This window comes from Anser anser (genome assembly GCF_964211835.1).
Source record: "Anser anser genome assembly, chromosome: 13".
NCBI classification, from domain to species: Eukaryota; Metazoa; Chordata; class Aves; order Anseriformes; family Anatidae; genus Anser; species Anser anser.
The window spans coordinates 22,183,983-22,210,715 of record NC_139734.1 but is presented as its reverse complement, the minus strand read 5'-3'; the positions used below and the strand labels follow the sequence as shown (position 1 = coordinate 22,210,715).

The 26,733-nt window shown below is 48.7% G+C and overlaps 1 protein-coding gene and 1 long non-coding RNA gene across 7 annotated transcripts in view; both read left to right on the top strand.

The window, feature by feature from the left end:
* Window positions 1-26,733, top strand: part of EDA (ectodysplasin A) — a 76,383-nt gene that overhangs the window by 44,357 nt on the left and 5,293 nt on the right. For 2 of the 6 annotated variants that reach the window (XM_083796888.1, XM_083796893.1), the window contains exons 2-7: window positions 681-786; window positions 17,521-17,550; window positions 21,282-21,461; window positions 22,411-22,445; window positions 22,796-22,847; window positions 25,629-25,759. In XM_083796888.1, coding sequence (XP_083653014.1) covers window positions 681-786; window positions 17,521-17,550; window positions 21,282-21,461; window positions 22,411-22,445; window positions 22,796-22,847; window positions 25,629-25,759 — 534 coding nt within the window. The remainder of the gene's footprint in view (window positions 1-680; window positions 787-17,520; window positions 17,551-21,281; window positions 21,462-22,410; window positions 22,446-22,795; window positions 22,848-25,628; window positions 25,760-26,733) is intronic. The other 4 variants (XM_083796890.1, XM_083796891.1, XM_083796889.1 and 1 more) reach the window with 4 other exon arrangements.
* Window positions 793-10,276, top strand: LOC310880698. The gene is made up of 2 exons (XR_014571853.1): window positions 793-1,081; window positions 1,713-10,276. It is a non-coding gene; the product is annotated as an uncharacterized lncRNA (long non-coding RNA).

Here is a 26,733-nt window from a genome sequence, read left to right as displayed (position 1 = left end):
GGGAAGCGCCCCGGGCGACGAGCCGCCTGGCTGTTGGCGTAGCTGGGAGGGCTGGGGAGGTTTCTGAGCCGAAACCCAAGTTTCGGGGTTGGGATGTGTGTTTAATAACTGTCAAAGAGTTTTTAATGCAGCGACTATTTTTCATGAATAGGAGGTCGCTACATAAAATTTTTGCCTCTTGGCAAAAATCGTGTTATAAAGATGTACTTGCTCTAGGTTTAAAGTGTTAATTATGTGGTATACTGAATTGGATTTAAAGGTCCCTGAAGACCTTTGAATCTCAGTAGCTAATGAGGCTTACAGAAGAGGGCTTGAGAGAGAAAAACTTACTGGCAGTGAGTAATACTGGTGAAAGAGCTCCAGGATTGAGCAAGTTTTACAGAGGATAATTAGCAACGATTGCATCAGCGTTTGGGGCTTTTGCTGATCTCCAGCTCCATCGTCCATGATCTGCGTGTCAGCGGCAGCTGGCTGCGGGCACCAAGGTGGTTTTTGTTGGGATGTCAAACCAGGGGGTGATAGAAATGACTTTCCTGGTGCAGCTCAGCCGCCCGGTTGGGGTGGGCCAGGCGTCCGTACGCTGCTGCCACGCGCCCATCCTGCTGCTGCCGGGCTTGGCAGAGGCCTGGCGTTGGGGCCGTCCGCTGCCACGATGCTTAACCGTGTCCTTCTTCTTCCAGCTGGCCTTGCTGAACTTCTTTCACCCCGAAGAAAAGCTGCACGTTGGAGAAGAAGGTAGACGTGTCCGGCGAAATAAAAGGAGTAAAGGCAGCGAGGGGCCGGATGGTGAGTGTCACTTCGTTCCTTGGTGCCGCGCGTGGCGCTTTGCACCCGTAAGCACAAGGCCGACCTTTTTTCTGATCGCGGTTACATGCAGAGTTCTGTATGTAGGGGGAAAAAAAAAGTGTCATCTGTGGCTTATAATAGTCTCTATATAATTTTGATTGCCTTCAAGATTATTAGTTCCAGCAGTCCTTTTTTCTACAACCGGAGCTCCAGTGAGCTTGCACAAATTGATGCTACTCGGTACTCTTGTCGTCAGCTCTTCTTCTCTAACAGTGAGGCTCTGTGCTCATTCAAGGTAGTAATTTGTGCTTGTACACCTGTATTTGTTGCTCTATTCATCTGTCTTAGCTTAAAATCCTCAAGTAGCTATTCACAGTCTAAAAAACAGCTGTGAACATCTGCATCACAAAATGCTAACTGCTCTAATGGGGTTTCACAGCAGAGGTTCAGCACCCGCAAAATAAAATTATTTATCTGTGGTTTGATAAATACAAAAGCAAGGATCTGTGATTCCAACCACAGGGGTGCCGGGGCTTCCTCGGAGGCCCTGGCGCTGGCTGATGGCCAGAGACCTCTCTGGTGTGGTGGCACTGCCTGTCCTCGTGGTCAGCAGGACATCCCTTACACCATCACCACCCCTCAGTGAGAGCCTCGTCCTCCGGGTGTCCAGCGGCGTTATGCTGGGACGCCGAAGCACTTTTCTCGTGGTCACGTTGTTTTGGACCTTCTGGTTGGGTTTGGAGGTGGTGTCTGACGGCGCCTCCTCTGCAAGGACCGTCCCAGCACCTGCTCCTTGATGGGATGGGCCTTTTTTTTTTCCTTTTTTTTTTTTTTGAAGTGTTTTTACCTTCAATCTGGGAGGCTCTGGGAGGTGGAGCCCATTCCTGATGTCGACCATTCCTGCACTCGACCATGTCTTTCGGCAGAAATGCTGCTACTGCTGATATCCTGTCCCCAGCATCAGGAGCTGCTATGTGAAACAGGACCGAAATTGGACTAAGAGGTGCATTAGAGCAGATGTAGAACAACCACAGCGTACCGAGTGTCGGCCCAGCAGCCAGATCACGTTGCCCCCGTCGGACGGGGTCTGCCGAGCAGCAGAAGAAGCGTGCGCGCGCCGCGGCTGCGCTCAGATCTGCCTTGGCACTGTCTGACAGCGAGCAGCGAGCCTGCCTCGCGTGAAGTAGAGCAAGAAGTAATTAAGGAGTGGTCGGTGCGTGGCTTGGTGCCTGCTAAGCTTGTCAAGTCCTGACGGCGTTTATAAACCTCTCAGCTCTTGTTAGTTTTCCCCCTCGGCTTCCCGGCTCGGTGAGCTTCCCATCCTCCCCTCGCAGTTTCGCGGTGGAAAACGTTTTGCGGTGGCTCCGCTCCAAGAAATAGCTTCATGAAACTCCCAGGATTCCTCCTCCCCGAAACACTGACAAGTATGATGCATTTGGTATAGCCTCACTGAGTGATTCCAGCTCAGTGTGGTCCAGCACCCTCAGCGCCGGTGTCGGCCTGATGCTCAGATGGCTCGGGGAGGATCCGGAGCCTTTTGCGCCGACTCCTCGAAATCTATTCCAGTATCTTCGCGAGGCGCTTGTGCAAGTAGCGAGATTCCACTCTATGGGAACCGTGTAAATTGAGTGCTGCCGGCAGATGTCTGGTGGAATTAGCCTAGTCCGTTAGGCTGTCTGAGTACCGGCTTCGTATTGACAGATGTGCAGAGGATCGTTGTGCTGTGACAAGTAGCTGCTGAAAGCCGGTGGACCCACGGGGGCTTTTCTCGTCCGTGTCGTGCCTAAGTGAAAGCGTGCGCTGCCTTTGTAGCGCCTCGGCAGCCTCTGTGCCTGTCCCACATCCCCTTGATGTTCCCCGAATGCACCGGGGCTGAATCGTTCCAGCAGTCTAGCACGGTTCCACCAATTATGTGTTTTTTTGTAAGTTGTTTTTTGGCCGTGTAAGGTAACGGGGATGGGCAGAAGTGCCACAGCGGCAGGTTGTTTTCCTGCTGACGTGAGCAGGGTGGGCTGTGCCGGCAGGCGATTGCTTAGCGTTTGGCCATCTCCGTTTTATGAGGGAGGGAGGCATTTAACAAGTGTAAGCTGTCAGGGTAGGGATTGTTCTTGTAACAACCATAAAATCAGTAAACAAACAACAGAGCTTTCTTCCCTGTGTGACTCTTGGGGTTCGTTTTAGGTTTGCGTGCAGGAATCTGTTTTTCAGAGAAGGAAAATGAATCATTAATATGAACACACGCACACACAAACAAATGATTGTTACGGTATTGGTAACACCGCTCGCTTCATGAGTTTTACAAAGGAAAAGCTGATCAAATCTTTGATCTGCAAAGAGCCTCCCAAAGATAAAAGTGGATGCACTGTAACTTCCCAGAAGGAAGGAGATGTGCTTTCCACTTGGGGCCTCGCTAATATTTGTCTGGAATTAATTTTACCAACTTTCAAGTCCCTTCACGCACGCAGCGAAAGGCTGGGGCGATGCGAAGTGCGAGAAGCCGTGGCTGCAGGGAGGCTGCGAGGCCTCGCTTCGTGGCCGCTGGGGTCCTCACCAGCTTTTCCCACCGGTACCAACAAAGCGACGGGCTGGATGGCGCATAGATGTCAAAGATAATCTGGTTCTTTTCCTAAAAGTTCGGTTTCTTTTCGGAAAATGAGCTTTGGCAGCGAAAAGGGTGTTTTGAGGAGGGGTCAGACTGGTCCCGTCCCCCTTTGCAGGGTGGGAGGTTGGGGTGCTGGAGGCCGCCGGCGGTGAGCCCGGTGTGCCGCCACGGCTGCTTTCTGAAAAAAAAAACACAAAAAGCTGTGTGCAGCAGGGCAAGGCCATCAATTCCGCCCCGCCACTGACAAACATGACTTGAGCGCTTCGAGGGCTCCTCCTCGGCGGACTGCTCACTTGTCATGTTTTACGAGCGTGTTTGCTTAATTTTTTTGTTTGCGCCCCTCCGTGCGCGGTGCCCTGGAACCGCCTGAACAAAGCCGGGGTCGTGTCCTGGGAGGAGCGGGAGGCTCCTCGTGCCCGGCCCCGCGGCTCGCCCCGCTCCTGCTCGCCCTTTGCCGGCTGCCAGCCGTGCCGTGCCGTTCCGCGCCGTGCCGTGCCGTGCCGTGCTGTGCCGCGGGTTGCTTCGCCAGGGGCCAGCGGCGTTAACGGGAGGCTGGTGCCTGCCCCAGCCCCGAGGAGCGCAGATCGTGTTTCAAGCCAGCTTCCTCTACATGCCTCCAAAACCAACGTTTGCACAGCTTTAAGAGCTGCACCAATTTCTTTTGACTTCTCGAGGCGCGGGGTTATCTTCTTCACAGCTCCAGTTCATGGCGCTCCGCATTACCGGCTCCACCTGCCGCTTCGTTTGTCCTAGCTCACTAAAACTTGACCCTCTCCGACGTCCCTCTCTTATTTTTTCCTCTTTTTGCCCTCCTTCCCTTTTGTCTCGGTGTATTTATGCTGCTGTGGAACCGCTGTAGCTCCCAGATTAACAAATCATTCTGGAGATGGTAATTAGCAACAGTTGTGCTAAAAGGAACCATCAAGAATGTTAAATTAGTCCACTTTTAAATAAACTGTGTATGAAATGTTAGATCTCTATTCCCAGAGCAACAGTAAAAATGCTGCTGGCTCTTTGCTAACAAAGCCAAAATATGGGAGTAGCATGGTTGTAACTACAGAGACAATTCCGTGCTCTTGAGGTTATAAATAATGACAGAACATTTACAAAGCAGATGTCAATAGGACTCTTTAAAAAACATTGTTTTAAAAAAACTAGTTTCTTTTTCTCCTACTTTCATCTCTGTTCCCAGTTAGATCCCTGCAGTGCCGCTTTCCTGGTTTGTTTGGTTTTTGCTTCTTGGTTTGGGGTTGGTTTTTTTGTTGTTGTTTTTTTTTTTTCTCCCTTCCTAGGTTTTTTCATATTGCGCTTGGTGAGAAACATAAATGATTGTTATCCATTCTTTGATTTGGAGCATGGCAGCTGGAAAGAGGCTGAGCAGATGGCTGTCCTTAAGCTGACAACAATTTGGTTCCTACTACTTTGGCAGTCCTTACTGCTGAGGAAAGTCCTTGATGAGAACCCACTGCTTTTAGTGCTGTGAATGGCTTCTGCTGAAACGAAAATTCGGTTCCCTTCACCGGGATGGCAGCAGCTCGAGACGAGCCCCGCTTTTACCCGGCGCTGGGGGCACAGCGCGCTGGGGCTCCCCTGGGTGCCAGCGGGGCTTTGGTGGCAGGTAGCTGGCCCCGAGCCCCCCGCCCCGCGGGGACAGGCACCTGCCCCGTCCCCACGTCCCCTCCTGCGGGGTCGCGCTGGCGGTGCAGCCGGGCTTTTTTTTTGTACGGATCACAATAGCGACTTTTCCTGCTCGCTTCCTCTCCTTTGGAAAGGGAAGATACATCCCTCCGACTCCAGGGCCCAGAACAATCGGTTCCTTTGTGTCGGCCCCGTGCAATTCCCCAAAGTCCAGGAATTCTCAGAAACGCAGATGTATTAAGGGCGATAGAGCCTTATTGTGCTCAGAAACCATGGTGATGAGCACTCAATAAATAAAGAACATTTCCTGGATACTGGAGCGGAGGAGACAGTCCCAAGGAAAGGCTCACCAGAAAATACTCACTCTTCTCTGATTTTTCCCCCCAGAATTTCTCTGTGATTTCCCCCAAAATGGCAGAAGGGAGGAATTAAGATACGCTGTAATAGATTTTTCTTTCTTCATGTACAAGGACCATGACATCACTGCCAGTATTTTTTATGAGTATGGCTAAAACTAAGACCACAGCTCATTTACAGATCCTTACCTACGTGATACACCTGGGTTTATTATAATAAGGTTGGTTATTTGTATACGGTCCTTTACCTTGGGCACTTTTCGTCCATGAAGACGCATTGATAAAAACATAGGAAACTAATTTTAGACCCTGGTCTTGTGTCTGTGCTTGTTTCTAACCACTGTTTCCACAGAGACGGATCCAGAGAAGCTTAACAACTGTCTGAAAATTCAGAATGAAGTCCAGGTCATGGTTTACAGCTCCCTTATGCTAGTGACAGATTAATGCCAAGTCATTTCTGGAAACAAGTGAAAATAAAGGGGAAAATTATATTCAAGGGGGTCTTCTTGCTCCAGGTGTAACTTGTAAAAGAGCGTATTTTTAGACAGCTGAAATGTTTTCAGCTTATCCTTGGCTCAAACCACTCCAAATTAATTTCTTTAATACTGAAATTACTTTGAAGCCAAATTCGCTGCAGTGTCTGTTAACAGTCTTTGCCGAAGCCTGTCTTGGGAAACCGTAGGCAGTCGCTTGCCGTGCAGAAGCATGATGTGGTAGGTGCCGATGGAGTCCGGATTTCTTCCTTGAACTCTGCTGGTGTGTAGCTACCCCAATAGCCTTCCCTTCCGCTTCTGACCTGGCTTGTTGCAAAAGAAGCCCTGCTTCCTTACTCTTAATATTCATAAAGACGTGATGGGTTGATTAGTTGCGTTCACAGAGCTTCCTTGGGGTGTGTTTGCCCTTCTCTGGCACCTCCCCATTTCTCTCCTGCCTGCTTTGGATGAGGTGGGTGGATTGCCACGGAAAGATGAGGGGATGCTGAGGATGCTTGGGAGGCTCGAGAAGGACTCCTCTGGTCAGAATTCCACCTAGACTGCGTTTTCAGGTACTTCTGCTGATTCAGCCTTGTCCTGATGGATCCTTAGCGCCTAACCCAATGTCGTGTGCTGCTGCAGCAGGCTTTGCTGAAACTCGAACTAAACTTCTCAGCTTCTTTCAAAACTCCGTGTTGAGCGTGGTCCAACATCATTAGAAGTGACTGGTGATTCCATATGAATTCCACTTGTGGAACTGGGGCTTTTCATAATGCCTCTGGTCAGATGCTGACTTCTTAAGCATCTGAGTTTCTCCTGTTACAAAACATGGTGCGGACTAATGAGACGAGAACAGATGTTACAGCAAGGCAGGAATGTGATCGCATCTCTGCTCTGTGTGCATCTGGACCGTGGATGCCCTGTACCAGGCATTATAAATGCTCGACGGGACTAGTAGCTGGTGATTTCTTTCCCACAGTATGAGAGAGGCTCTATTGTCTGTCTTACTGAAGTATTTGCAGCTGAGCTTTGATTTCTGTGAATAAACCGGCTCGCTGGCCACATCCACAAGTACTTTGCAGGCAGACACAAGTTTGCTCAGCACATGCTCCGAGTGCATCTGGTCGCCGATCAGCCCTGACACAAAAGCTGGGTGACTGGTGCTGAGTCGGAGCGTGCAGACCTTCCCCAGCGGCCAGGGCCTGGAGTTCGGGCTCAGCGTCCTGCTGCAGCAATTCCAGGGTATCTGCTTTGGGCAGATCCTGGGCGGAATAACCCGATTTTCTGTCCGTGGTGGCAAGGGCGGGACGGAACGGCCAAACCCAGAGCTGCTGCTCTGGTGACGGGAATTGTGAAGTTGTCTTCAGTTGTGGCCTGTCTGGGCGCTCAATAAAACTCCGCTCAGTTATAGTAGACCAGATACATCAACCATAAAAAAAAAGAAAAGTACTGTTGCACAAAGCTAAAGAACACCACCACCGAGAAGCTCTTTGGGGAAAAAGTTGTGAATGAGGCACGATAATTCCCTGTTTTCATTAGGGCTTTGTTAGCCATGATGTATAGCAACATTGTTGGATTCATAACCGGTCTCGTTAGCACGAGCAGGATTCGGTTAAGTACGTTAATCTATTTGTAATGATGTGAATGGGTAACCTCGAGGGTTGGCTGAGCCAAGCAGCCGTTCCCTGTGTCACTGCGGCTGTAAGGACGAGGCCACGCAAAAGGCGTGGGCTTCCCAAAGAGCGGTCTCTGTCCCTTGGATTTCTTTAAGGCTGCTTTTCAGATTCATGCGACTCCAAGTGCACGTTTGTCTTTAGATATAGATCCCATGCTATTCGGCGTAATTAAACCATCAGATTGCAGGCAGCTGTTCGATGCTGCAGAGGTTTGCAATCCAGTTAGCCAGAATTACATGCAGCAGGAAGAAAAACATGTCAGCTTGTGCAGAGATGAGATAGCAGAGTAGATTTCCTCACACCTGCCCTTGATTCCTTATGGATGGCTGTAGCGGGGAGGCATGCGTTTAAAATCTCCAGCAAACAATTTCGGAGAGTCTTTAATACGCTCGGTTAAAACCTTGCTGCAGCGCCACTTGGGAATCATTTCTACTGGAATTCATGACATATGTTAGTTGTTTATCTTAGTGGGATATGACTTAAAATGTCAGAATGTTTTGTGTTAAGCAACAACCGAATAAAACAAACAAAATAAAAACACAGCTGTAATACTACGCTTTAAATTGTTGAATTCAAATATGCGGTATTGATAAAGTAAGCAATAGGGTGCAGTGCTGTATAGAAAATAAGCCTTGTGGGTGCAGCCAGCAAGACAGGAAAAAGCCTTTAGATACTTGAAATAGAAATAGTAATGTTGTTTGTCAGCTCTGCTGTAAAGATCCAGCTTTTGGAATCCAACCTAAGTGCCTGAAGGAAAACAAAAGGCACATCATATTCTTCTTCCATAGCCAGTGAGAGTGCAGAAAATGAAATATGATGGCCACAGGTTCTGGTGTGAACCCCAGGAACTTGGCTGGGACTGATTATGTGGGAACGGAGCTAAGAGGGGTGGAGATTTATGTTTGATTGTTTTTTTTTTTTTTTTTTTTTTTTGAGAAGTCAGTGCAATGTTACTTTGCCAGCAACAGTGGCTCTGGAGTTAATTGGGAGCAGGATTTTGTCTTTGTTCATGAACACATTTGCACTGCGATGTGCTTGCACCTAGTCAGTGGAGACTGGATTTAAAAAAAGAGAAGGCAACCCTTCACGTTACCAGTAGGCTGTCCTAGGTCTCGCCTCATCTAAGTAACACATATATACACACGTGCAAGGGCGGAGCACAGTGCCACCTCAGCTCTTGCCAGCCATCCCTGGGGCTTCTCTTCCGGGGCTTCTCTTGCCTTAGGTTGAAGATTGAGGGGTTTCATTTCAGTTTGCTGAAATTTTTCATTTTTTTCAAGCACAATAATGAACATGAGAACCTTCGGTATAATGAAACATTTGGCTTTCGGCTATTCTTGCGGCGTGGTTTCAAGGGCTGTCTCAAACTGTTCGGTGGTTCACCACGGCCAGAAGAGGGAGGGCAGAGCCCAGTGCTGTCCATGGAGCTGTCGTGCGTCAGCCCGTGCGTGTCCCCCTGGAGCAGCGTCGCAGGCTGTGCCCCGAGCCTGACGGGGTGGAACAGAGGAAATAAATCAGCTGGTCGTTCTTTGCCAGGTGAAGCAACTGAAGCTGCTGCTGCGGTGAGTAAGGATCCCGGAGCTCTGCTGCAGCAAGCGGCGAGTAGCGGTTGTCAGCAGGGCGCTGGCTGCTGGAGAAGCAGAGCTGAGGCTGTGGAGGACGTGGGATGGAGCAGACCCCGGGAGGTCACCAGACCCTCTCAATGCATGAGCACAATTACATTCATCCTGCTCTTTCTCCCCCGTCCAACCGGTGCAGAGGGTGTCTGGCTGCTCAACAGGGAGCCTTTACCTGGGCGAGTGAAGCAGGTTTTTGCCTGATGCTCTCTTAGGTCCGTCCCTTGTGCTCCCACTTCGGTTAGACCATCTTGAACTGCTGTAACTAAAGATTTTTTCCCTTTAATATGATAAAAGACCAATATAAATTACACCACTGACTGGCTTTATTAGCCAGTATCTCTGTATTTCTGCATTAACTGTCCTCACATTCCTTATGAACTTGACCGAGTTATTCCCCATTGTGAAGAGCCCTGTTTCTTAATCATCAAACCAGGCAGAAATCTCTCTGAAGTATTGGCAGGAGAAAAAAACAATGGCAGCAACAACAAAAAACCTGTTACGTGATGAGATGTCTCATAGTCTGAAGCTGTCTGAGGCAGAGGGATTGTGGCTCTCTGGCATCTAGCGTCGCTCCAGGGACTCGAGAGACAGGGCTGGAATGAGCTGTGCCTCCTCCATTTGTTTTCAGACCGATAGGCTTGCGTTGGGGTCTGGTGCAGGGGATCAGAGGAACGGGGAGGGAGCAGGCTGCTGATCCATGGAGCTCCTGGAGCAGAATCCGATCATCTGGGTAGCACATGGACGTGGGCTTGTCCTTTGACAGATTGCTCGGAGGAGAAGAGCAGTGAGGTAGCAGAAAGCCACTCTCATACCTCATTTACCACAAGAGAAATGATCTTCAGCCTTTGGTGTTGGTGCACAAAGTCTTCTCAGACCCTTCTGGCCAAGCAGCAGAGTCCCAGAAGTGTCAGGGGAGACCTCAGTGTGGGATACTTCCCCTGGAGACATACGGAGACATGGGAAAAGTCCTTGAAGGAGATGAAGAATAGCCTTAAAAGTCGAAGTAGCCAAGGGAGTGCCTCAAAAGAGCACAAAGAGCTGCAAAATCCCCATGATCTCCCAGGCTTGAGGAAACTGGTTTGAGCATTGGGCACTGAAGTTCAGCGCCGGGGTGGGGTATCAGAAACCGTGTCAGCTCTGAGTTGGTGCCGAGCCAGCCTTGGGCACTTGGCAGCCTATAACTCCAGAATGAGACAGGGTACCGCTGTCTTTTAAGCAAGGACTCCTGAAATTTAGGGCTTAATGTTCTAATTCATACAGATAAAGGCAGTGAAGGTGGAGTGGCAGGCCGTTAGACGAAGGATGCTGTTCTGTGGGGGGCCATCGTGGAGTGTCTCAAAGAAGTAACGAGAAAAAGACAATGAAGGGTGACTGTGTCCATGCATGAATTTTGAAGAGTTCAAAACAAAATTGGAACAAAAGCAGAGAGAGAGGCAACAATGGTGGTTGAGAATAACTGCATGGCCCAGGGCTCTGCCTTACATGCTTATACATCAAACGGCACAATTTCATCCTTTTATTTTCCCTCCACTTCATACAATAAGCTCCCCTCTCAGTTGTGCAGCATACTCAGTATATTTGGATTTATTGAAATCAGTACAGGCCTTGTACCTGCGACATCCCCATCCCTAGCTGGGATTCAGCCGTTCTGCCTGTGGCTGCTGACAGCATCTTTCCTCCACACTTAGCAGGAGACCGCCCTTCCTCATCCCACCCCCCCAAAAAGCACTCTGCCAAGGCATACCAGACATTCGGAGTAGCGCATGATGTGTTTTACTTCTGGGACATTTTCCTAGATCTATAATTCATTGTATTTTCTGGAGTAATAATATCAAATAGGAGCTGCTCCTCAAGATCTGCTGCCTCGTTCTCTGGAACTGGTGAAGAAGCACTTTCTTTCTAGGAGAAGGGAAAAATTCATCTTGTTTCAGTATTTGTATCACTGACTGATATTTCAGTAGGGTCCAAGAAGCTTTCATCTGGCTAGACCAAATTTCCTGAAAATGTTGAAAACATATTGGTTCCAAACCTCCCCAAAAACCACATGTTCTAGATTAAGCATGTGTTTGGGAGCTAACATCCTTCTTTCCCCAACTCCACCATAGTCTGGCATTAATAACGCTGCACTTAAAAATATTTGAAAAGCCTTGCATATCTCGTACCCGTGTGAATGAAGTAAATATCATTACACCCCTTCTGTAAATGAAACGACTAAGTTTTAGTGGACTTATTCGGTCCACTTTTAAGTGGGCTTTTTGATCTTGCCCATTGAGACAACATAGCAAAGAATGTAATGGATGCTTCATCGACGAATGTCACCTGAGGGTTGGCAGGACTTGAGCCCTGGGATGCTCAGCTGCTGCACCGCAGAGCCTGGTTGCCTTGCGGTGCTTCTGCTTCTTCTCTTCCCTTTGTCCGTTGTGTTTACTGAGAAACCAGAACCCCTGAAGAAAAAAATCCCCGCATGCAAACTTTGTTTTGGTTGGCACCCATGCGTGTTTCAATAGCTTCGTTAATAATGGTTGCCCAACTAATGGCTGGGAACTCATTCCAAATTCTACTAGCTAGCTATGCTCCAGAAGTTACCGGTGGATTTGGGCAGTGTTCAGAGCTTTGAGATTTAGCGAGTGGTCTCTTTGTTAAACCAGGTGCTTAACAGGGCTTGGAAAAATACTTTGCACAAACTTCCGTAGCCGTTGAGGGCAGTGGTCATTAAACCTAATACTCTTCTTCCAGCTACAGCCAGAAGCTCACACGTCAAAGAAAAAGCTGCAGGTTTTTTGGTAGTGCACAAAGAGATAGAGTTTTGAAAAAGCGCATATTAGATCAGTCACATAAATTCCCTGATACCATCTTCAGAATCCAGGGTTTGTTGTGACAGTAGCTGTGGACTTGATGATTTCAACTAGCGATAGCATTGCACTTATCTTATAAATGAGTGAGAAGCGATGGGACGTTTCTGGGAGACTCTGTGGTCTTATGGATCACCGAGATTTTGTGTCCGATTCTGTCTGTGCCCTTGGAGGAGGGTGACTTCTGGTCTCCCAGAGGCAGAGTGGTGATGGTAACGTGGATAGGGTTCGGTTATATCGTCCGGTCCTACAGATGCCCCAAAGCAGAGCTGTGCTTAGGTAAGGAGACGGATGACACGCTGACTGTAGTAACTCAGTGCTCGGAAATAGGAAAGGAACGTCCTGCTGATCCTAGGGGCGAGCGGTGAAAACAGCAAATTCTGCAAGTGGGTTGGCACCGCCTGCAGAGGACGTGGTGGTTACTGCGGCGCACCTCTCTGGGACCGCTTGCCAGGGTGAGCACCGTGAAGACATCAGTGGATGTCTTTGTTCTGAATTTGATGCGGATGTTGCTCGAACACGGTAGTGGCATTCGCTGACTTTTTCTGCTCCTGACAACAGAATTTGAGAAAGTTCGGCAGCTTTCCTAGGTACTCACCCTTTGTTTGATGGTTTTCTGTAATGGTCAGCCCTTTATAGGTTTTATATAAAATAAAAGTAATTACAAAGATCTGTTCCCATCAATAAAACCAGTTTGAACTGTTTTGAAAGAATTTAAACTATTTCTTGTTAATCCACACACACAACTAATAAGTGAACGCAGGTTTTTTTTTTAGTGTGCTATTTATATCGGCACATGTCCTAAAGGAGTTTTTGATATTTTTGTATTTATAGTAAATCATAGCAGTGTGTAGCATGCAGAAAGTAAAATCAGGGGGGGAAAAAGTAAACTCTCTTAATCTTTATAAGCGAAAACATGTCATATGTAATATCCTTGAGTTGCATCACCATCTGTTTTTTTTTCTGAAGCCCTTGGAAATTGCCCAGCAGATGTTAGGGCTGCAGGAGCTGAGGGCTAGAGCTGTTTCCCTGAAGCATCGATAGATGTCTTCTGCTGCTTGCAGGGCCACAGGTGCTGCTCTACACAACAGGAGCTCGTCTGTTGCAATTATTTTCATTAGCTTAGGTAAGAAGTTTGCATCCGAGCTGGCTTGCAGCTAGCACCTCTGAAACCAGTAATGCTGCTGGGAGAAGTGGCTTGGCATTGCCTCAAGCCTCCCCCTCCTGCGGGCGCCCAGCTGCCATCTCTGTGGGCAGAAGGCTGCGAGGGTGGGAGCTCCGTTTGGGTTGGGGTTTTTTGTTATCATTTGGAGCTGCCTTCTTCCGCTTGTAACTTTCCCTCAAAGTTTGCCACTATTGCTCTTTTTGTATTCCCCCCCGTTCTGCTATCCTTCCTTTCCTTTTCCGAACAGATGTGGAAAAGAAGCTTTGGGATGAGTCTGGGCCTCGAGCGCTGTTTGAAGCCAGGGTCTTCAGCAGCCCAGTGCACAACGGTGTCACTCTGACACCATTTCTGGTGGGGAAAATCTCGTCCTGCGCTGGAGATGTCATCGGGCAGGTGATGGAGCTGGCCTGGCTTATTGCAGCCAGGGCTGGGGAGCCTTTTTCTAAAGGAAATCAAATGAAGGCGATTATAAACGTTAAAAGCAGATCAGGTAGCTAACCTAGGCATTTTAAGTCGGGGCAGCAGCCTGCTTCGTAGTTTTGTAATTATGGCTTTCAATACCAGTAGGCAAAAATAACCTTGCTGCTTTCCAAAGGGACCGATGAGTTTCTGAGACTCTCGGGCACTGCCCCGTGAGGCTGGGGGTCCACTCTGAGACAGAAGTTCCCATCCAAACATGTGCTCAGTACAGACTGTTCTCCTCAGCTCCAGCTGAAGAGCTCCACCATACAGCAGAAATCTTTATTATTCCCTGTGTATATATAATTTATAGGGCTACGCAATTTGCATGACTGAATCTCATCCCGTGCTTATTACTGTGTCCTTCAAAGCCATCCAGCCTTTCCTCTGATACCCCAGTTCTCTTCTGTATTAGCGGTTCTTGTCAACTTTCTTTCCTGTGCAAAAGAAAGCTGAAATGAAGGATTAAGCAGAGCTGACAGTTCCTTCAAGGAAGGATTAGAGCATAAGCATGAATATAATTTCAGATGAAAGGAAATAAAGAAGGGGATAAACTTTCCTAAATCTTGGGGTCTGGTTTGACCTCAAACACAAGCAGAAAGCATGCAGAAAGGAGGCAGAGGAGAGGTAAGATTTTTAGCAAGAAGTGTAAAAGCAGAGCACAAGTACATATGGAGAAAAAACAAACTATGCTGTGGTGACGGTGGCATTTAATACCAGCAGTCAAAACCGTGAGCTTGATCTCTGCTAAGGACATACCAGATAGTGAAAGCAGTTCATGATGAGCAGAGGTGATGTGAGAAGATTGCAGAAAAACGAACTGAAGGTTGTTTTCTTAAATCAGGGAAAAGAGGTACTGGGAAGCAACTGACCGGTTGGGTTACGCTCCAGTCCAACCTGAACTGGAATAAATCCTCAAATGCACAGTGGTGAAGCCCCTGAAAGAGAGACGAGACCGGTGACAGCCAGCATGGGTTAGCAGAGAACTCGTCAAATCGATTTCTTTCTGCATGAAGATGGCAGCTCTGGAGGGCGGCAGCAGTGGTTCTCAGATAACTTGGTTTTTATAAGGCTTTTGCTGCTGTAGAGGAGCCTGGTGCACGTGCTTGTAACCTGCATCTTGGAGAAGTAGCCTCTGATGGAACTGAATCGAGGCACCTGACCAAGTGGCACCAAAGAGACGTGTACAAGGCTCTGAGACCAGGGAGGGCGAGGTGGGAGTAACGGTGCGGGACAAGGCTCCAGCCAGAACTCGTGTGCTTAACGTGTACGGTGTTTAACCTGCTCCGTCGATCAGATAACCGGAGGGTGACGTGCATTCAAGTACTGCAACACTTCACAGGCTTTATTGTTTAAACACTGGGGAGTGGCCTCCGAAGAGTACGGCAGACAGGACTTTTTTTTTTCCTCCGCACATATGTGTTGGGCCAGTGAGTATCTAGAGAGTCTTTCAAGTCCTGTGCCTCGGCACCTTGCGTGTGGAAGGGAGCGCACATCCGATATTTTGGTGGAGCTCTTCTTCCCAACCTCAGTGAGAGACTTGGTTACCGCTTTAGAATAAATTCAGAAGTGTTTGCCATTTTGAGCAAAAATGAGGAAAATTCGGTCTTCTGGTGTATCGGATGAACCTTGTGGCTCTCTCTACAATTAAATTATCCATCCCCTCCTATTGGGAGATGAACAGATGCAAACCCCCGAGACTCAGAAGCTCCCAAGTCTAATAATATTGTGTTTTTTCATGTCAGAAGTATTTTTGTGTTTGTCGAAAGATTCACTTGCACAGCCGTAACATCTCTCTCTGCCGTGCCTGGAACAGATGCGTGTGTTGTAATATAGACTGTGAACATTGACATCACATGTGGTTCTCATTCCTCCCATTCATCTTTGAAGCTAATTGGTTCCATCCATTTCAAATGTGTTTGGCTCGCCGCAGCTATTTGTACTTTCACTCTGGTTATAGCGCTAATGGTGTGATATATATAACATGAAATAAACTCTCGTGACTCCAAGGTCTGAAGAGACACATACACAGCACTTGCATTTCGCTCGCTGCGTTGTTTTATTTTAAATGATGTCCCCAGACAGTTTTTTTTCTTTTCACCGAAAACGTTATTAACTAGCTGGTGCCTTTAGGGATCGCCAGCGGGATCGTGGCTAGTTCTGCATCACGGGAAGGTTCAGAGCTCAGAAGGGGCAGAGAAGCCCGCTGGCCTTTGCAGAACACGACAGATTTTACGGTTGGTCTGCACTGGTCCTGATGGTTGGCTTCAGCATTTCTCCCCAGCAAGACACTGGTACTGGCATTGCAGGATGACACACGGGTTTCTATCTTCATGGATCTAATTATTTTGAATATAAGAATTAGTTTTAAAATAATAATAATAACAGTAAATTAGTAGAGGTAATAAATTAGATAATAGCATACATTTCCCATGATCTACCATCATAATACATGGAATTGAATATTCCTGCTGGAAAGGCAGGAATGAGGTTACTGGGTATTTCTCTGGTCCTTCTCTCAGCTGTCCCCTACGTACAGGAACACGGCACTTCTGTGCTTGTTTGCAATTTGCCTTTCCCTACCACTGCTGGCTCGAGGCAGCCCCGCTGCCGTCCGTTCCTAGAAGTAGTGCAGTTCCTTTGCCTGCGGCTGGGTTTGCTCAGCACTCGGTGCTGGGATGCTCGCGTCCCCGGCATAGGTGCCCCTTTCCCAGCAGGTACGAGCACACCAGGGACTGAAGCTGGATGTGGCTGTGGCATTAATTTTTTGCATTCCAGGGTCTAATTAACTATTTGCCTGAACAGAAATTAAACAACAAACTTTTCACATCTATGTTGAAACTGGAAACAAGGTACAAATTAGAGTATTGTACGAGTTTCTTTTAGCTAGAGTTCAGTCTTTGGTGCGTTTAGGGATTTGACTGACAAGTTGTGAGGGACTATTTGGGGATTCTTGCAGTTTATTCCCATCCATGATTAATTTTCAAGGAAACAGTGCAACATGTTTCACACTCAACTTCTGCTCAAGACATCACATAGTTTCTCAGCTTAACTATAAATATTTCCACTTCTTGCTAGGGAGGCTTGTATTCCCATTGATTAAGTAAGCCAGTTTATACTAATTAATTACTTTTTTTTAAAACCATATTTTATTTTTTTTTTAACAACACTGCTTGCAAGCACTTGGGCTACTGCTTTCAGCTGAGCTCTGAGCCCTGTTATCTTCTAACCTGTCCTCCTCGGGAAGCTAAACGTGCCAACTTTAAATTTTAAGCTGGGTGACTTCAAGCTAGCGTGGTTTTAGCAAACCTGCTCTCTGCCAGTTTTGCAGCTCCCCAGCAGCAGCTGCAGGTGTTAAGTGGAGTTCAGGGGAATTTTCAGGGCCCTCAATGGCCAGACCTGGACGTGGCTGAGATGGCCTCGGTCCTGGGACCTCAGGTGCCCCTGGGACCGACTCTCCCTGCCAGGTGTCCGCCGTGTCTGAAATACGGGGACAGTCCGTGTGCTGCTGCGTAGGCGATAAATGCGTCCATTGTCTGCTTGAAAAATAGTCTGCTGTGTATGGGTCTTATTCGGAAATGGGTTCTGCTAAGTCTGAGGGTTTCAGCTGTCTGAAAGCTCGAAGTGCCGTACTCGTATTGGCAACTTCACTGGCCGTGTACAGCAAATCTCTGTGCGGAAACCTGAGCATTGCAGCTGAGCTGGAAGTAAGATGGAATCTGAATAAAATATCTTGTGGAAAGCAGAAAACTCTGCATCTTTGGCTTACTGGTTTTGTTGCCAGTTTTGCTCCAGCACTGCAGCGACACCCTTCTTGCTACGTGGTTATTGATGGGGGGGTTATGTAAGATGAAATGATCACTGAATCTCAACAGTTTTTTATTTTCTTTGCAGGTCCAAGTTCAGTTAAAAACAAGAAAAAGGGTAAGTTTGAGTTTTAATTTAATTTTATTTCAATGGCCCCTTGCTGTGCCTGTGTAAGACTGCCCCAGCTATGAATTCTCTTTAACCAATATGAATGAGAAAACCAATGAGGCGTTCAGCCCTCAGCAAATAGCAAGGATTAACGCAGCGTGTGTTGATAAAGCAGGCTGCGTGTTGCTCCTACAAGCCCTTATTGCTATGGCAGGATTGCATTCCCTAGCAGCAGCAGTGTGGGGTTATAGATATTTACTGAAGCCGTCTTTAAGAGCTGAGGGAAGTTAATTGCACTGTATAGGAGTAATTCCAAAGGTGCCGTAATTAAATCGTTGAGCTGTCGTGTACCAGCGATGGCGAGCTGCGTGCTGTTAGCGCAGCCATCTTTGCTGGAACAGCTTTAGTTTTCTCCTCTGTTCTCCCATGGATCTTGCTGCAGGTTGGTGTCTACTTCCAGCTCACCAAATGAAATGTGAATAAACCCTGCAGCTTCTGGTCAAGCATTAAACTCACGAGCGTTGTCTTATGTTTCCGTACTGAGGTATCCTGTCTGACTTTCTTACCCTGTTCCTCAAGCTGTCTGCAATACGTAATTGATTATTTTGTAAAACGCAGGTTGGCGAGTTTCTGTGATTTGAGTTTTCAGCACGCAGCCCTGTGTTTCGTGAGGTGTCTGATGCCATCTCTTCTTGCGTGGGGCTCCTTGAGAACACTTAATAGGCATGCATTTGTTTGCTACCAGGAACTTAAGCGAGCCAAAGGATCTGCTTTATAGGCTTATTCTCAAAAATATGCAACAGCCCTGATTTTAGGGAAGCAGGATCCAATTGCCTGTTTTTGCTGCTCGTAACGATTGAAACGCTCCTGCGAGTGTTTCGAACACTGCGGCGCTCCCCTGTCGCAGGTTGCAGGAAAGGCATCAGCTGTGTGCAACTCAGGGGCTCCCCCAGACGTGCTGTCCCTGAACCACACGGCGCTCAGCGCTGGTGCTCCCGCTACCCAGGGCTTCCAGCAGAAACCTGGCCGCTGCACCAGCTGCACGTGCCGCTGTGACCGCGCCGCGTCGCGTCGGTGCTCCTCGCATGCGACCTCGGGATTTATGGCTGAGAGGTCGGGACAGGCCGCGGTCGGGAACTTCGCTTGTATTTACCCTCCGAAGCAGCATAAAATTTTATGTTCAGAAAGCTTGTCCTAACAAAACTCCGAAACCCTAAACCCGCGCTAAATCAGCTGAACTAATAACAAGTGGTGCCTGTGGTGTTCGTAGCAGTTTTGGAGTGGCTGAGGGATCTCGTAGAGCTGTATTACATACAGCTGTAGTGCTGTATAAAAGATTGCAGTTTTATGGTGTTGTCGCTTTTTTTTTTTAAAGAATTAGAGCTTATTGTTTAGTGAATGACAATTAAGGAAAGCGTACCGATTGTGCCTGGTTCAGTCGGCTTGGGGGTGAAGGAGGCACTCGCTGGAGAGCTGTGCGGAGCTGGGGAGTGCCACGGGACGTTCTCAAACCTCTGCAGATCCATCAGGTGCGGCAGCTCTGCACGAGGCCTCGTGTGCTGTGCAGGAGGCACGTGCTGCCTGCCTGACCCAACGCTTCGACTTTGTGCTCAGGCTCGTCGTTAACCGCTGAGTGCTCGCAGGAGCTGGGTTTTGAGAGCTGGTTTCGGCTGTGCGATGGCTTCCCCTGCTTGGTGTGAGCACCCGGCGCAGACCCCACGGCGCACAGGACTCTTGGGAATGAGGACTTCTCGTGTGGCCGTATTCTGCCCCGATAAGTGGCTCTTAAAAAAAAAAAAAAAAAAGTTGAGAGAAAAGAAAGGGGAAGCAGTGGCATCTCATTCCCCACATATCCTCCTAAAAGCGTCTGCAGGCTTTCCCAGCTTCCTGGCGCGCTGCTTGTTTTGCACCACAGCTCGGCCATGAATGGTCCCCTCAGTGGGAAGATGAATCGAGCTTTATCCGCACTGAGAACTATTTTTTGCCTTGTGACTTTAACAGGCGGGATTGCATTAATACAGAGAAGTAGTTGAAATTACTTGAAGGAGCAAGAATGCATAGAAAATAAGTGTCCCTGTGCGGCTTCAGAATTATGTGCAATTGTTTTACTGCTAAACTAGCAGCTAATTTAGTCGCAGACCAGATTTCTGAGACAGATTAGTTAAAACAGCTGTAATGGGTGTCCCTCTTGGGAAAGAAAGCAAGGAGAGACAGCCGCAGGATTCCTGCCTTAGTGCCTGTGATCCTGCAGTGGGATTGTCTAGATGGAAGGGGGTGTGAATGAAAAGAATTCGGTAAGCGTGCTGTAGGGGAAAAAGGTACGGGTTTGGATTCAAGCTGAGAATTTCCAAGACCTGTCGTTATCCTGAGGAGGAGGAGGCGGAGAATTGCTGGATTAGAGGAAGCCTGGCTTGTGGCCAGCTCAGATTCGAAGGCACCTCTGCTAATGTGGGCAAAAACACTGCAGGTAACAATTTGTCCCCTTAAGCCTTTGCCCTGTTTTTGTAGGATACCAGTATTACCGCAATATTATTTTAGTTATGAGTATTTAGCTTAACTTAGCTTTCTACTTTAAACGAAGCACACGATAGCATTCTGCTTCCTTTGGACCTAGAAACGAAAAGCGGGGCTGGAGGTTAATTCTGTGCGGCCGACTGACTCTCGGCCCCGTGGCAGTGCGGAAAGGAGCAGCTGGGTGCTGGGGCAGGTGACGCGGGAAGGGACCGCGTGGCACACTGCCACTGAGCGGCACAGCTCTCCCTTGGCCGTGGCTGGTGGCCGCGGTGCACCGGATTAGATCCTTCCAGTTCTGCACGAACTGAAATAGTTCATTTCTTGTGGTTTGGTCCCACCACAGCGATGCATAGTTAGTAGAGAAACAAGTACATAAATGTACGCAGAAACCATACCCATAGTCTTTGTTTTCTATCGTTGCTGTTGTCTAAAAAATGGTTTAATTCTGTGCTGGAGCAGACTTTGTTGCAGCAGTTGATGAAACGGCTTTGCCATGTTAGTAAAGCTCTTTGGCATAGAGGCTGTTAGAAAACCGCTCTTTAAAAACTACATCAAAAGACCATAATTTGTCACAGGGATCTGGAAAATCAGGAAATCGCAGGTCAGGTTTTCCCTGCAGACCTTACTTCGGTCCCCTGTGTGCGTGCCTGATCAGAGTCTTTGCTTCTACTTGCAGTCTACTTGCATCGTTGCACTTTCTTTTCCCATCCTTTGTCCTTGTGCCTGATGCAAGGTGCTCAAGGAACGCGGCAGTTCTGCGGTGCTTTCCTCCTCGGGGTTCAGCTAGCCGTCCCCTCGGCCCTCCACCCAAAGCCCAGGCTGGGCACTGAGTTACTCTGAGGCACTGAGCATCTGAGTGCTTCATGCAATGCTCAGTGCTGGGATGCTGCGGGGAGGGAAGGGGCGAGAGCAGGAGCTGCAGCTCGGCTCCGAACTGCCCTCTGGAGGAGTCCCTGGGCCAGGGGATCCGGTGGCACGTGGTCACGTCCCTACAGGCTGCGTGCTGCTGACGTTAAAGATGTAGATATGAAGGCATATGGGTACAGCAGGTGAGGAAGGTTGCAGCTGTTCTACGTCAAAAAGCTATTTTCGTTGTAAAATCAAGAAATGGCGGAATGTTTTCGGGGTTGCCTGCTGTGGCCCATCCGACCGGGTGTTCCTCCTTGTTGGGGCTGGAGCGGGGCTGAAGTGGGAAACGCTAACGCTTGGCCTTGTGTTTTTTCCAGGTAAGAAGGCCGGTCCTCCAGGGCCCAACGGACCCCAGGGGCCACCGGGCCCTCCTGGCCCCCAGGGCCCCCCCGGCATTCCTGGTATCCCCGGGATTCCCGGCACCACCGTCATGGGGCCCCCCGGCCCCCCCGGCCCACCAGGCCCTCAGGGACCGCCCGGGCTGCAGGGCCCCTCAGGTAACCGCTCGTCCCCGTGGCTGGGTGCCCCCCTCTGCCTTCATTCCTGACACAAACCCCATTTCTGCATCCGGACCGGGGAGGGTGCTGCTTAACACGAGCACTAAAACATCCCGGGAGCACGAGCAACCAAGTCAGTTGGGTTTTGCCATACAAGTCAGATGAAAACATATTTTTCTCCTGTGGTCCTTGGTTGTGTTTCTCTTTGCTTCTGTGTATCTGTATGATACTATTCCTCCGTGGAGTCATATGCCAATTATTTTGTAAAAATCCCTGAATTTAATTACTCTTTAAAATGCATGTTAGTGGAAGCTCACATCACTGTTGTTTGTGCTATGCACATGAACAGTCTGGTATTAAAAAATGCTTCTTCAGAGAAATCAGGGCTGTCACCCTATGGCTTGCATGGCTCTCAAAGGAAAACTCGGTTGACTTTTCAGTTTATGTCTCAGAAACTGCTGAAGCACAGGCCAGCAGCAGCATGAGGTCCTTAGCACTCTAGAGTGCTGCCCACAAGCATCTCCTCTTTAATAGAGATTTGGCTCTCGGAGAAAAGAGATTTCAGCATGGAGCTTGAATGCAGTGAATGACCTGCGTTACTGCGGAGTCAAACTTGTAATCTTTGCAGCCAAGAGTCTTCGTTACCACTACTGATCAGCAAAGGAGTTGTGCAATTTTTCCTTCTAGTGGAAACTGGTTGAATATCGTTGGGGCATTTTGATGATGCTAGGCAGAATGCGGGAATAAAATAAGAAAGAAGTAGGATGAGGCTTTTTCTTACTTGCATACTTTCTAACATGAAGCCGTACCCCATATAGCTGTTAACATCCTCCTCCTGCTATAAATGGGTCTTTAATGTTTGTTATGGGGTAAGAGTTTTCTTCATAGGAATATTTACTGCAGCCCTTTCAAGCATAACTCTGCAGTGATGTGAAATTGCATTTTGCAGGTGCCACAGACAAGGCAGGCTCCAGAGACATCCAGGTTGGTTGATTTTCTTTCAAGTTACCGGTTATGTTTGCCAGCGTGCCAAACCCACCCCTTCCCCTCTGTGCTAAATCATAGCTCCACAAAATGAGCGACTGAGCTCACTTTTCTCATTGCTCAAGAGCAAGCCGTGTTAATCTGGCTTGGGCTTCTCACTTCTTGCCCAGTAATTGAACATGTTGTTCTCAGCTGCTCCCATCTTTTTTTTAATTTGTTTGTTTATGAAAAGCAGTAATGATCTCAGAGTACTGTCATGTACCGGTCGGCAAAGCCGTGAAGCCATGTCGGTTACTGTAAAACGACGCGGTGTTTCTGACCAACTTTAAATCCCTGTATTCTCTTTGCAGCCAGCTGTGGTCCACCTTCAAGGCCAAGGCTCAGCAATCCAAGTGAAGAATGGTAAGGATCTCATGATATTGGCACTTACTGAACCTGTCCTGCAGCCCATGTCACATACCTGGATCTAAGACCACTCTGCGATAGGGGGCATCGATTACTGACCATGACAGTCTGATTCCCATTGCCCAAACACTTCAGAGGAGCTTTCTGCTCAGTGTCCAGCCCCATTTCTTTTGTGCTCAGACTTCCCAGTTTGTCTCTATTCTCCCAGAACTCCAGCCCCACTGGGTCTCGCTTCCCCTTGGCCCCCAGATAGTGTGCCTCCTCCCACCTGTTGTTAAATCAGTTTTCCTCAGCCCCTTGACCGGCCAGCCTTCTTCCCCAGTCTGTTTTGTTGTTGTTTTCTATTGTAAGCCTGCAGTATATCCCCTTCCTGTCGAAACCCCGTTAGCCTGTGTTTTTCCCCATTTCCCCATGAATATATTTCAGGGGAAAGCGCAGCTCCAGAGAGAGCTGCGAGGACACACAGACACACAGCTGCTAGCTCCTCCTGCCTTGCCCCGCTGCAGGCAAGCACACCCTGCAGCTCCCCAGCCCCCTGAGCATCCCCCCCACGTCTGTAACTCAGCCCAGGTCCTGCCGAGCCATTTCACATCCACCAGCAGTTCTCAGCTCTCCTCCTTCCTCCCCGAATCCCTCTCCGATTTCTGCTCGGGTTTCTGCTCCTCTTGCCAACAGCTGGGTCTCATTCATTAGCTGCTGTCTCTCGGCTGGCGATGTCTCGCTGTGCTGGAGAGGAGCTGGCTTGTCCCCTGCCTGGACCCCGGGGAGCCCTGGGGACAGGGCTGCAGGACCCGTGGTCACCGTCTTCTGCACCGTGCGTGGGACGGTGAGGGCTGGCCAGGGCTCCTGTGGAAAGGCTCGGTTTATCTCTTCCACCAGGCGTGAGCTGACGTTTCTCACGGTTAGGGAAGTATCCTTCGAGCTGAATGTCTTTACTGCAGCGGGGCGAGGGAAAGCTCCCAAAAACAAAAAGGAAATGGGCCGTTTCTAACAACAGCACGAGGGAAAAGATGCTGTTTTGCTTATGTTCAGAAAGTAATTATCCCGTTATTAATGGGAACCGTGTATGTTTACAGAGTGTACGCTACTCTCTAAGAGTGGGAATTACCCTGTAACCGTCCTTCCCTGCTGCTCGGGAACAATCCCCTGCTCTGAGCCTGCCTTCCTTGGGCACTCAGGCATTAATGCTGTCCAGCTGACAGTGAGCAGAAGCCACAGCCTGCCGGCTTAGCAGCCAGGGGCAGGCAGCAGAAAAGCAGACGAAGACTGGGAGGAAAGAGAGTTGCATTTGATAAAACCTACAGACCTGGTGCCGTTCTCGGCACGTAGCAGCGTGTCCTTGGGATGTGCCCGTCCGGGGAACAGAGGTCCGCTGGTGCTGTCAGCTATCCTGCTGGCTCCAGTGGCAGAGGCCTGGGTGGCGGCTCTGTAAACCCCTAACTGTGTGCTGAGGACCCCAGTATAGGTTCGTGTGGTGTGACGTGATGCCATTTTACTTTGTTGTTATTTTGACTTTTTTAAATCTAGGAAATGTAATCACACAGCGTTCATTAAAACAATGCTAGTTGTAAAGTCAAGAACGTTGAAGTCAAGGGATATCAGAATTAAAATCAATTGTACAACCCTAAATTGGCCTCCATGCACATATCTGTCCTGAGAGACTATTTCAGGCCATAGTTGCACACCATTTTTTTCCATAATACTTTTGTTTATTTTGCTGCAAGGCCCAGTTTTCTTCTACGGAAGATCCCAGGGCTTAAAATGAAGGTGAAGGCTGTGTCTTCGTGCTCAGCAGCACTGAGTGGGGCAGGCAGATTTAGTCCAATTCCCGTAAGGACAGGAATCACTGTTCTCATCCTAGCCTTGCCGTCATCCTCATGAAGTACTTGTCTGCAGCACGCTGTGGAAGTTTTACTTCGTTTGGTGTGGAAACTGGGTAGAGAGGTGTGGGGAGGGGAATGAATAAAGAGATGGGAAGTTGAGGACATTTAATAGCCTTCTGGCTGGGTAATGTCAGCTGGGAATCTTGCCTGGAGGGCTGGATTCTGATCCTACCCTTCTGCAGAGTTTCTTCCATGATACCAGGGAAGTCACCAGCAGCAAAGGGCCAAAATTTCAAGAGGCGCCTGGGGTCTGAGCTGCAGAAGTGCTGCTGTAACCACAGCTACCAGAAGCTGCTTGTGCTCTGTGGCTGAACAGGCAGAGTGTCAAAAACCAACCCCTGGCCTCGGAGCTGAATTTAGAAAACACAGCAAATACATTGAAGTACTGGCACTGATTTCCATGTGCCAGTGTCCTTGCTGTGCAGTGGGGATGATAGCACTTACTCTTGATGAGAACATTTTGTCAGGGCTGGGAAACACTCAGGTACGATGATAAGCTCACCTTAGCCTCAGGAGAAGATGAGCTCGTCTGTGTCCGATGCTGGGGATGAATGCAGTGTAGTACAAAAGGCCACGTGCTGCTTCAGGGGTGAGAAGAGGGACTCCTAACAAGGATAAGCAGAGATGGAAATCGCTCATCCTGCACGCTGCATGATGTGGGTGTCCCATTCAGACAGCAGCTAGTGCTGGTGTCATCAGAGCTAGTGCTGTGGGAAGGAGTCAAAACTAGCACAGCACGGTCCTTAATTCTGGGGTTTTCTTGCCAAGTTTTGACTTTTCAACGTGGGTCTGTGTCAGGCGTTGTGTATGAAACCTTGCAATGTCACTGTATTTCTGTGCTCCCGCGCTTTTCATCCTGACGGGTACTGAGTGACTGCCATTTTCTCATACTGAGATCTTTCAGGTGGAGTCCTCAATGACTGGTCTCGCATCACTATGAACCCCAAGGTGTTTAAGCTGCATGCCCGCAGTGGGGAGCTGGAGGTACTGGTGGACGGCACATACTTCATCTATAGTCAGGTAGAAGTGAGTACGGTCCTAGGCCTAACTCCTATTCTTGTGTTCCAATGGAAGCCTTGCATGAACCACGAGAGGGCTCCAGACAACTAGCAAATGCCAAGAACTTGTATGTACCTTTAACCACTTCATGCTCTAGGAGATGTGTGTCGGAGGAAGAAGTTAGAGTTTGGAAGTGCGAGGTCAGACGTTTCGCCATGACACCAGCTGCAAGAGATTAGTTACTGCGACACGCGCGCAGGCGCCCCACCAAATCCCATATGCCACCAATGACTTGTTCCCCCACCATATTGTCTGCGCAGTCAGTCAGCAGCAAATCTAAACCTTATTGCAGAGCAAGAGTCCCAGCAGGAGGCTGGGCTCTGTGCTTTAAGAGGGATGTCATACCAAAACCCTGACAACTTGTGATCATTGAGAAACCGTGTCGCTCTTTGTAAGCGTAGGACTCCCAGCCGGGGTGGCTTGGCCAAACTCCAGCCCAGGTAATTCCGTTTTGCCTCCACGTTCTTTGTGTAGCTTCAGAGGGACACGATGTGCCAGCAGCCTTGTTGTGCAGCAGGATGGCTCAGCTGCTGCTTTAGCTGGTACCAGCGATGGATGTACAGAGCTGCCTAGGTAGAAAGTACTGAACAAAATAATTCATATTATGATTTAGGATATAGGAATTAAAACATAATTTCCTTTCCTCATTTGGAAAAAATAAATGCAGGAGGCATACTGTCATTTAGCGCAGTGCTCCCAGTCTCTTGCAAGTTTCTGAACAGCTTCTAAGCTGCACAGAGTGTGAGCTGCCACGCTCTACCCAGCCCTTCCACAGCAGGCAGGGTGTCCGGTCACCTGCGGGCTGAAAAGCTGTCCAGGTTCTGGTACAAGATTTTAGCCCCTCCGATCTCCTGATCATGATTTGCTTATATTCGGCTAGCAGGCCCATTGACTGTACCAGGTCAGGTGAAGTGGGCTGTGGGTGTCAGGTGAGGTAGGGC